The 11,669-nt window shown below is 35.2% G+C and overlaps 1 protein-coding gene across 4 annotated transcripts in view; it reads left to right on the top strand.

Annotated features, from left to right (window-relative positions):
• The window catches only part of KIF3A (kinesin family member 3A), a 56,468-nt gene extending 45,168 nt beyond the window's left edge, over window positions 1-11,300 (top strand). For all 4 annotated transcript variants that reach the window (XM_025994934.2, XM_072731776.1, XM_025994935.2 and 1 more), the window contains 7 exons: window positions 274-454; window positions 1,240-1,350; window positions 1,702-1,827; window positions 4,480-4,533; window positions 4,945-5,013; window positions 5,619-5,743; window positions 8,044-11,300. In XM_025994934.2, coding sequence (XP_025850719.1) covers window positions 274-454; window positions 1,240-1,350; window positions 1,702-1,827; window positions 4,480-4,533; window positions 4,945-5,013; window positions 5,619-5,743; window positions 8,044-8,092 — 715 coding nt within the window. In that variant the 3' untranslated portion in view covers window positions 8,093-11,300. The remainder of the gene's footprint in view (window positions 1-273; window positions 455-1,239; window positions 1,351-1,701; window positions 1,828-4,479; window positions 4,534-4,944; window positions 5,014-5,618; window positions 5,744-8,043) is intronic.
• The last annotated feature ends 369 nt before the right edge of the window (window positions 11,301-11,669 follow it).

Below are 11,669 nucleotides of genomic sequence, written 5' to 3' on the forward strand. Positions count from 1 at the left end.
ATAGCTTTTTTGGATAGAAGGTTTTGTGGTATTTGTTCTACTTCTAAAAATTTGTTTTTATTACTTTGTCTCTAGGAGGAAAAATTATCAGTGAATTTGGATGTTAGAGATTAAAGCATAATACTACACTGTGATATAATTTGATAGAAATGATACATGATTATATCCCTCTTTTGAAATTTTGCATTGAAATACTTGTAAAGTTTTGGAAACTAATATTGGTAGATAGTAGATAATTGATGGATATTAAGTATTCTCATTTTTAATCAACAGACAAGAACATCAGTCTTTGCTAGAGAAATTATCTGCCCTGGAGAAGAAGGTAATTGTTGGTGGTGTTGATTTGTTGGCAAAAGCTGAGGAACAAGAGAAACTTCTTGAAGAATCTAATATGGAACTGGAAGAACGGAGGAAAAGAGCAGAGCAACTTCGCAAAGAACTTGAGGAAAAAGAGGTGAGTTTCTGGTTTTGGTTGACACTTTGCATTAGGTATTAACTTCTCTAATGAAAAGCTTTATATCCACTATCTTTAAGTATAGCAGGCACACGGTGTTACACTAGTTTCAGATGTACAACATGTCATGATTAAATGTCTCTCTTTGTTATGCTATGCCCACCATACATGTAGCTGCCATCTGTCACCTATGATCCTATGACAGTACCATTGACTGTGTTCACTCACTATGCCGTACCTTTCATACCCATGAGTTACTCCATAATTGAAGGCCTGTACCTCCCATTCCCCTTCACCCATTTTGCCTGTCTCACCCTGAACCCAGCCATCTGTTCTCTGTAGTGATGAGTTTCTGCTTTTTGTTTACTTTTGTACATTATTCTGTGTTTTAGATTGTTCATATAAGTGAAATCATATGGTATTTGTCTTATATCTATAGTCTTTTTTTTTTTTATATCTATAGTCTTAATAAAATTTTAAAGCAGATCTGTGAATTGCTTTGAAAGATAATAGTTGTGAGACGCATGAGTGGCTCAGTGGTTGAGCATCTGCTCTCGGTTCAAGGCATGATCCGGGAGTCCTAGGGTCAGGTCCCACATTGAGCTCCCTGCATGGAGCTTGCTTCTCCCTCTGATTATGTCTCTGCCTCTCTTTCTGTGTCTCTCATGAATAAATAAAATCTTAAAAAAAAAAGATAATTAGTTGCTAAACATTTTTATCATCTGTTAAATAACTTATGATTTAATGAAGAAAATAATTCTGAAGTTTATAAATTTTTGTCACAGCAAGAACGCTTGGATATTGAAGAAAAATATACCAGCTTGCAAGAGGAAGCACAGGGAAAAACCAAGAAATTAAAGAAAGTTTGGACTATGCTAATGGCTGCAAAATCAGAGGTTGGTCTCCTAGAAATTACCTACAAATATAGCTCTGAATTAAAAAAAACAATTTTGAGTAAGTATGACTATGAATCTTAAAGAGATCACAGTGTATGCTTACAATTTTAAAGAAAGAACATTTTCTCCTTTGTGTGCAATTTCAAATTTTAGCTGTTAAGTTATATTGTATATTTCCAACCTTAATAACATGGACATAGACAGTGAAGGGCAGTGTCATTCTGTTCATTGTTTATGAAAGAACTGAGTAAGCTCTTACAGGGTTTCTTAAACCAGTGCCTATATCGGATGGGACTGTGTTATATTTAAAATCTTATTTTCCCTTAGTATTTTTATTGATTTTTCTGGTAGATGGCTGATCTCCAACAGGAGCATCAGAGGGAAATTGAAGGCCTACTGGAGAATATTCGACAACTTAGCCGGGAGCTCCGACTTCAGATGCTTATCATTGATAACTTTATACCTCAAGATTATCAGGTAAGAGAGGAGTTTTCTGCTCTAGATAGTACATCAGTGGCTGGAGTGAAGAAATAAGGATTATAAATTCTAATTTAATTCGTGGTAAATATTTACATTTAAGTTGTTGACTGTAAAACTTTCTTGAACTAATGCCATCACATTTCACTTCAGCTATTAACTTTTCTTAATACTAAATTCTCTGTTTGAGTATATAAGTATCTATATAAGAATTTCTCAGCCTTTTGCAGGAACCCAAATTTATGTAATTGCATTCAGAATCAAGGTATAGGTCTTATTTATTCATTCAGTATAATTAATCCTATAAGTAGAATAAACAGTACTCTTTTGCTAATTTTTCCTACCTGCTTATGGATACCAGTTGCGTGCGTGTGCATGTGTGCTTTCATGTGGTGTAGTGTGGTAAATATGGTAAAATATACATCACATGTAATTTACCTTTTTTTTCTGGAGATACCACTTACTGCAACATTATTTATAATAACAAAGACATGGAAACAACCTAAATGTAGACAATAGAAAGAGAAAATGTGCATACATGTAGTAGAATATTCTGTTTTGTTTTTTAAAAATTTTTTAAAGATTTTTTTATTTATTCCTGAGAGACAGAGAAGCAGAAACATAGGCAAAAAGAGAAGCAGGCTTCATGCAGGGAGCCCAATGCAGGACTTGATCCGGGACCCCAGGATCATTCCGAGGGCAGACTCTCAACTACTGAGCCACCCAGGCATCCCAGAATATACTCATTTTATTTAAAAAAGGGAAATTCTACTATTTGCTACTACATGGATGAACTTTAAAGACATGCTGAAGGAAATAAATCAGACACAGAAGAACATATAAGCTACTGTCTTAAAAATAAAAAACAGTGAAACTCATAGAGGCAAAGGGTAGAATGGTGGTTACCAAGGGCAGGGGGCAAAAAGAATCAGGGAGATGTTGGTTAAAGATTTTATAGTTTTACTTAAGGTGAATAAGCTTTAGAAATCCATATACCATAGTGCATATAGTTAACAATATTGTAATGTATGCTTAAAAGTTTCTTTTTATTTTATCTTATTTAAATTCAGTTAATTAACATATGGTGTATTATTAGTTTTAGAGGTAAAGTTCAGTGATTCATCAGTTGCGTATAACACACAGTGGTCATTATATCATGTGCCCTCCTTAATGCCCATCACCCAGTTATCGCATCCCCTACCCTCCTCCTCTATAGCAGCCCTGTTTGTTTCCTATAGTTGAGTGTTTCTTATTGTTTGTCTCCCAAAATTTACCTTTTTAAACAGTTTTTAAGAATATAGTTCAGGGGTGCCTAGGTGGCTCAGTCAGTTAAGCGTCCGACCCTTGATTTCACCTCAGGTCATGATCTCAGAGTTGTGAGGTCAAGCCCTGCATCTGGCTCTGTGCTCAGCAGGGAGTCTGCTTGATACTCTCTTTCTCCCTCTCCCCTTTCCTGCTCTCTCTCTCTCTCCCTCTCCCCCTCTTTCCCTACCCCCTTTCTTTTTCCCTCTCCAAAATAAATTAATTAATTTTGGCAGAAGAAAAAGAATACAGTTCAGTGACATTAAGTACATTCACAGTGTTTTGCAATCATCACTGCCATCCATCTCCAGGTGGCTGCTGATTTTCAATTCTAGTATAACTTTAAAGTCAGCCTTTCTGTTTCTTTACTCAGTATTTCCATTTTTCTAGTACATTTTATTTGATTTAAAAATTTTAATTTGTTGGGGATCCCTAGGTGGCTCAGCGGTTTAGCGCCTGCCTTCGGCCCAGGGCGTGATCCTGGAGTCCCGGGATCGAGTCCCACGTCAGGCTCCCAGCATGGAGCTTGCTTCTCCTTCTGCCTGTGTCTCTGCCTCTCTCTTTCTATGTGTCTCTCATGAATAAATAAATAAAATCTTTAAAAAAAATTTTTTTTTAATTTGTTGATTGACTAATTGATTTTATTTCTTTGACAGAAAGAGCACACACAAGCAGGGAGACACAGCAGAGAGAGAGGGAAAAGCAGGCTCCCTGCTGAACAGGGAAGGACTCAATCCCAGGACCTTGGGATCATGACCAGAGCTGAAGACAGACACTTAACTGACTGACCCACTCAGGCGCCCCTTAACATACTGATTTTTCAAAAATTTTTGAGTCTATATAGCTTGAAGATTTTTCTTTGAAAATCGCTTTAATATTTTTTTTCTCTGGACCTCAGGTGCTCAGAATTAATTATTGGTTTATGGTACATTTTCCTTATTGGTCCTTGGATGACCTGCTTTTATTTAGTTGGTTAGTTTTTGGTTTGTTTGGGTTATTTTGTAATGAGCTTGTCATGAATAGCAAAAGCTAGTATCACCACAGTAACCTACTTCTAACCAAATGGTTTCCCTCTTCCCTCTTCCATCCCTTTGCCTCTTCCAACCCAAGGTAACCATCATCCCAAATCCCATGTTCTTCACTTGCTTTTTATATAAGAATATAGTTTACTTGCATTTACAAGTATTCTTTTAAAGTGTATTCTTTTTAAATGTATAAAAAAGTTATAATGCAATATGTGATGTTTTGAGGCAACTTCTTTTACTTAATAAGATTGTAGTTTTGTGAATATTTTCCAGTATTTCAAATGTTACTAAATATTAACACTAGACCATGTTTGACTCTTTAAAGGAAATGATTGAAAACTATGTCCATTGGAACGAAGACATAGGAGAATGGCAGCTAGTGAGTATTACCTTCATCCTTTCATGAAATACTTATAGAGTGTTTCCTATAGACTGGGTCTGTGCTGGCTTTGGGGAGAGAAGGATGGTCCAGACAATGAATCAGATGAGAAGCCACTAGGGTGGATAAGATATTTTTCTAATTAACTATATTGTAGTTACTATATTAGTTACTACTAATATACTAATTAATTATATTATACTTACTATAGTTCCATTACCTTGGAAATGGTGTAGTTTAGGGCTTCTTAGGACTGTATGACCTAAAGATCCTTTTCTTTTCCAACATTCAAATTTTCAGAATGTTTTATGAGTGTAACATCAGTAAATCTCATAGTAATTTGCCTTGTTTACAATATTAGTTGCTAATTAAGACATTTTTCCTCCCTCTTCTTTATTTTCCTTTTTTGAGAAATGTGTTGCCTACACAGGAAATAACATGAGGAAGCAGACTCCAGCTCCTGATAAAAAAGAGAAAGATGTGAGTGCTTTTTTTTTTTTTTTTTGAACTACAGTTCTTTATAGTAATGTGGGTCACTAAGTTGTGTTATCACTATGATATAAGTTAATCAGCTCTGCTGAAAAATAGGCCAATCTCCGAGAAGAGAAGCCTTTGGAGGGGTAATAGAGAACATTTCTACTCAGTCATGAGAGCAAAAAAAAAAAAAAAAAAAAAAAAGTCATGAGAGCAGGCTTAGGCTTTGCACCACAGGAGGGGCATGGCGCTTCTTCAGAGCACTCTTCACCACCTCTCTAGGCCGTGGGTTGATAGAGACCAGAATGGGTCTGTACTTCTCAAAGCTAATCCTAGACATAAGTCAGCAGAGCAGAGTCAGGTGTAGGGAAAAAAACAACAGTGTTCCTTTCCTAGAAAGGAATTTATAGTATGTCAGGGCTTCTTATTTACCACCCTTTGGTGAATACATTTGAGATAAATGGCATTAGAAGAAGATATCCTTAGACATTTATTTGGTCTTGTGTCCTGCAGTTGTTTTCTAGGAGTTTATTCAGTATTTAAAATCTTCTCCTCAAATCTGGTTTAAATGCTTCCTATAAGAGTATCTTTTGTTTGTTCCCTTTACTTAGCCCTTTGAAGTGGACCTTTCCCACGTGTATCTTGCCTACACTGAGGAGAGTCTTCGGCAGTCCTTGATGAAATTAGAGAGGCCACGGACTTCTAAGGGGAAAGCAAGGCCAAAGACAGGGCGAAGGTAAGGACTGCCTTTTAGCACTAGGAAATAAAAGGCAGTAAGATATTCTAATTAGACACATTGAGAGGAAATTTAGTTGACATAATAAATATTTTAGTTCTATTAAAAAGCTGCATTTTAGATGTATTTAAATAAATATCAGAGTCCTTATGTAGTTATGATTTGAGTAAGTAAAAACTAAAGAATTAAGTCTTCCAACTTCTTTAGCCCCCCCTAATAGAGTTTAATTTACTTTGTTCTATCCAAATGTATTAGAAGTCATCTATTATTTTAATTCCTTAATTCTTAACAGTAATTCTTCTATTGAAATGGTTATTAATTTGCCTACTCGACTCCCAAAGTCTTGTATTTGCTGCCTTTTCTATCATAAACATTGCCCCAATAACCTTGACCTCAGTCACCATTCTTTCCCTCTCCTTTGAGTGCTGGTTTTGACTGTTGAGTAGTCCATATATATCATATATAATAAGCCCAGGGAAATCAGGGCTGAAGCTTATTTTTTTCTTCTTTCCTTACATTACTATCCTGCTTATTTAAGCTGATTGTAATACATGGGGCTCCTGAAATGATAGGAAATAATAAGCTTGATTTTCCCCCTACTTTGAGTATGTAGACTTCTCAGTTACTTGTAAGATGAAGTTGTATGGTTTTACTATCTTTGTGTTACATAACATAGATGGTAACCTAACATTTATAAATTTGGTATAGTTGAACTCAGGAGGAATCAGTAGCATTTTAAAAGTGTACAAGTTTTTACCTTTTTTTTTAATCGCATTTAGGTGCCGGTTGTTAAAAACTTTTCATATGTCAACAGAACCCATGTGTATAATACTTAGTGAATGAAGAAATCAAAGAAATACAAATCTTGTTAGATCTTTCGTTTTCCCATTTTTAATAAAGATATTTTCCTTTTAACTCTGCAGTTAATAAGAAAAACTACAATGAAAGGTGATGATAAGTAGTAAGGCAGTTGGACTTAGCCTAAGAAAAATAGACAGTGGTTGGGACTGGGACAAAGTGAAGAGTGGTCTGTCTGGATTAAGTGGCAACTACCCTGTTCCTAGTTAGTTTTGGGAATAAAGGGCCTGTTGTTTCTGGATCTTCTCATTTCAGAGGAGGAGCCAGAAATCCAGGTTATTTAAATGACATCTCATAGTTTTTAGTCACTTTCTTTTTTTTTAACCATTAGGACTTAAAAGAAACAATTTGATAAGGTATGTGAATAGAGTTTTCAGAATGCTCACTTAAAAAATACTTCTTTTTTAGTTTAACATAAAAAAAAAAAATTCATGGGCAGCCCCGGTGGCGCAGCAGTTTGGCGCTGCCTGCAGCCCGGGGTATGATCCTAGAGACCAAGGATCGAGTCCCACGTCGGGCTCCCTGCGTGGAACCTGCTTCTCCCTCTGCCTCTCTTTCTCTGTCTCTCTCTGTCTATGAATAAATAAAAATAAAATCTTTAAAAAAAAAATTCATTTGAGCCTACATTAGATGAGCCAAGCTTTTTTTTTTAGATGAGCCAAACTCTTACCATTAGCCTTCCAAACAATAGATGGCCATAAACATAGCTAAATATATACAATATAAAGTTTATTGATAATGCATTACATTACCTGATAATGGTTAATGTGATATCCTCATTAAAAATTCATAGTTCAGGGTATCCCTGGGTGGCTCAGCGGTTTAGCGCCTGCCTTTGGCCCAGGGTGTAATCCTGGAGTCCCGGGATCGAGTCCCACGTCAGGCTCCCAGCATGGAGCCTGCTTCTCCCTCCTCCTGTGTCTCTGCCTCTCTCTCTCTCTCTATGTCTATCACAAATAAATAAATCTGAAAAAAAAAATTCATAGTTAGGTGTGCCAAGCAAAGTTCCAGTGAACATAGTATATTCATGTAGCATTTCCATCGGTTCCTACACATTGTAAGTTGTTGCTTCAGATGATTTGTGTCTCTTTTTTTTTCACTGAACAAACCTATACCTTCAGTATGCCCCAGAGCAGATAATCAAGGGGTTCAGGTCTGAAGCCCATGTGGCCTGTCTAGTCCAATTTCAAAGTTTTCATCCACTCAATCCCTTACATTCTGGTGGTGGGATGGAGTGCCATGCTCTTGCATGTACTTTAGATGACTTCCCCTGGCCTAAAAAGGTGGGCTTTAATTGATCTCCTAACATAGTCAAACGTGTCAAACGTTGGCCTGTTTCTAGACCTATGACCACCCTGTTTTACCTGCTACATAATGTAAAGTGTTTGCATTCAGTCTTCTAGAAAAGCATTCATGTTGTCTTTTTTCTCTTCTCCAAACAGAAAGCGTTCTACAAAGCCTGAAACTGTAATTGACTCTTTACTTCAGTAAATGTTACAGATTTAAAGTCACAATAAAAATTAGTGATATTCTCATGTCTGGACAAAGTCTTTAATTAAAACACTGAAGACTATTCTGTAATTTCAAATGATGGAAGCTGTAATTCATGGAGTAAGACTGGAACTAATGACTTGCCTAATAAGTCTTAGCCAATATATATATATTAATGTCATATTGAAATTGTACAACTGATAATCCTTCAAATTGTTGTATTATGCTCCAGTTTATAATTGTGCAGGGAAGTTGGGGGAGCAGCTCTTACTATAAAGAGTTGCAGTTTAAATGTATACATAAATCTGCTAGTGATTTATTCAGCTACTGTAAGATTAGGTAACTAGGTAGTCAAAATAGAAAACAAACAATGTATGTCCTCTTTTGCACACAGAAAGTAGCAGATCTCCTTGTCTTGTTATTGTGCTGTCATATATGAATGTATGGGCTACATATATAAGAAATTATTTGATCTTAACACCTGCCTGGTCTGTTTAAAAATAATCTAATTTTTACACTAACATTCATTGCATTTTAAGTATAAAATGACTCATCTTACTGATCTTTTGAGAATTTTATAATTCAACCGTCAACCCTTAGAAGTATACATGTTTAAAATACAAAAGTTGGAAATATGTTTCTTCTAGACTTCTCATGACCTTTTTTTGCCACTTCAAGTCAAATGCACTTTTTTTTGTTATGGTTTAGTGTTCTTTTGAAGCATTGAATTTGTACATAGATATAAAGGAGTCACAGTTGCAGAAAATTAAGAAGCTAATACTGGTCTCTGATCTTTGCCTATATATATATATTTTCTAAAATTCACTTTGAAGTATAACTAGTGGATACTTTTCTGTGTCTGAGTTCTAAATTGTGTTGGAAATTGCTCTGTATTTCCCAAATGAGAAAGGTCTCCATTTTCCACAAAATGCAACCAAAGCAGAAAACACTGTTTTGTTTTTATTCATATTTTATAAAAAAATTCTTCCCTCAATTTCTTTTATTTACAACTTTCAGATCATATTCCTCTAAAACTAAAAAAAATATGGTAAAATAAATTGTAGTAGTTAGAATTGTTCTTATGTTGGCTGCTTACAAAATTTTAAATTTTTTGTAAGTTATGCTACTCCTAAACCACTTAATATATCTTCTGTGAGTTTTACAATTGTATAATCAGCCCTGAAGTCCATTGGTTGCAAGTTTGAGACTTCATAAATAAGTATTTACTAAGTGAACAGTATTTTAATAAGTTTGGTTAAATATTGGTTTGTAGTTACAAAGCTGTGTGTAGAATGGGGGTGAGCAAAGGTGGCATACTTGTAAGTTGGTGGTAAAAATGTGTCCATAAATTTAAAGTACATTCCGGAGGTGGTGTACTAAATGTCCTGTGTATAGTGAATATTTTCTAGGTAATAAGAATTGCATTTAACTAGCAGCATTTTTTTTTCCTAATGTGTAAGATAGAGGTTTATGACTTCTATGGGGCATTGTTTAGGTACTGTGAAGACTAGAGGTGAATTTGTGTCTTGTGAAAGCTTTGTGTGTACAGAATATCTTGGCAATTGCAGTTGCACATTTAACTGTTAGTAATTGCTCTAGAGAAATCTTAATTTTACCAGTGGAAACAAAAGATGCATATTTCTTTTTAAAAGTCCTTATGTCTAGCCTCTAACCACCCAGTTAATAGGAAAGGAATAACTTTATTTTTTATTTATTTTATTTTATTTTTATACTTGAGCATAGTTGACATGGTGTCACATTAGTTTCAGGTGTACAACATAGTGATTGAACTGCTCTGTTATGCTGTGCTCACCACAAGGGTGGCTACCATGTGTCACCGTAACAGCGCTCTTACAGATATTATTGACTATATTCCCTTTGCTGTGGGAAAGGAATAACTTTTGCATTAAGCTTTAAAACATAGGACATTTAAGCCAGTATGTTAGATTTATTTTTCTATTCCACTTCCGCTGCAATAACAAAAAGAAATCTGTAAAAACGCAAAACATTGAAGAATTTACAAAACAGACCACTTTAGCAGTTTTTTTTTTAAAGGATTTACACTAGAACTGATTATACCAGATGTACATTAGATACTCATTTTATGAAATACCAAAATCCTATATTCGAGCCAGGCTTGAATATCCATATGAAAATGTGGGATACTGACTTTAGAGCTATTCATTTAGCTTTAATCATAGCAATTCTGTGGTTTCTTCACACGTACTATGTCTTTGTCCAAGAAATGAAATGTTATGTGACTTCAGTGTTAATTTCATTAAAGAATATAGATGAAGAAACCTGCTCATTATTTGAAATATAAATAGGCAAAATTAAAATGAGTGTCACATATAAATAGGTTGTTGAGTAGATATTTTCTCTTTAATTTAAAAAAGTAATGTTTATTTATTAAAAGGAGCATTGGTAGTATGTTAATTGTTTGTGGTAGGTTCTTTAATAAACCCTGTTTTAAAACCTCAATTATCTATACTAATAATTAGGATATTAAAATATACTAGCAGCCCCCCCATTTTCATTTAGATTCTTGTAAAATATAAGCCTAATCAAGGTATGGGGGTGGCCTGCATCTGTGTGTTTGTCTGGCAAGTAGAGTCCATTTGACAAAGTATGTCTTCTTTTTTTCTGGGGAAACAGGACCTTTTTTTGCAGCAAGAAATTTAAGGGTACTTTAGGGGAGAGGGCATCGCTACTTCATCTGTAACATGTTTCTAAAATTATGGTTATGGATTTTGAGTGGTTTTTGTTTTCAGTCTTTTAAAAATATCTTTCCCCTTAACTCTTAAATTAAGGGAAATCCCTCTCTTTCCTACAGGGCTGTGAATTAAGGAATGGGTAGAGTTTACATTTAAGCACGCCAGTGTCTGCCCGATTTCTTAATGTATACATTTGTTTTTCTTTTCACTTATTCTTTGTTCTTAAAATGCTAGAAGAAAACCTAGATCTTCCTAGTGCCTTTGAACCAATACTGCAGTTTGATTAATTTAAATCATTAATAACTTCAGTAGGATTACTACAGACTGTATACTGGCCAAAATTGCAAATCTTACAATGAGTTTGTTGCATTAATTTCAAAAGCCACACCTTCATTGTATTTCATGTATAAATTATATTTGTTCAAATGTATATATTGATATCGTATGTATACATGCAGCATGGTTGAGTTAGAAATAAAAATCTTTATCTAATACCTATAGTGGTGGTCTGCTTCTTTCCTGAACTATCTTGAGTTTATGTGCATCTTGATACTAATGGGCATGATCTTTATGCTTGGCATCGTAATTTTGTATGGTTTAAAGAACCCAGTGCATCTTTAAACAAATCATTATGAAACAAACCTGGGAGAAAGGTTTTAAAATGTGCTTCTTCTAATTGATAACATGTATTTTCGGGGCCCCTGGGTGGCTCACTTGGTTAAGCATTCTGCTCTTGATTTCGGCTCAGGTCATGATCTCAGGGTCCTGGGATTGAGCCCTTTGTTGGGCTCTGTGCTGGGCATGGAGCTTGCTTGAGATTCTCTTTCCCTCTCCTTCTGCCCCCACCCCTCACCACCCCATGT

Source organism: Vulpes vulpes, chromosome 12 (assembly GCF_048418805.1).
Source record: "Vulpes vulpes isolate BD-2025 chromosome 12, VulVul3, whole genome shotgun sequence".
In the NCBI taxonomy this organism is placed as follows: Eukaryota; Metazoa; Chordata; class Mammalia; order Carnivora; family Canidae; genus Vulpes; species Vulpes vulpes.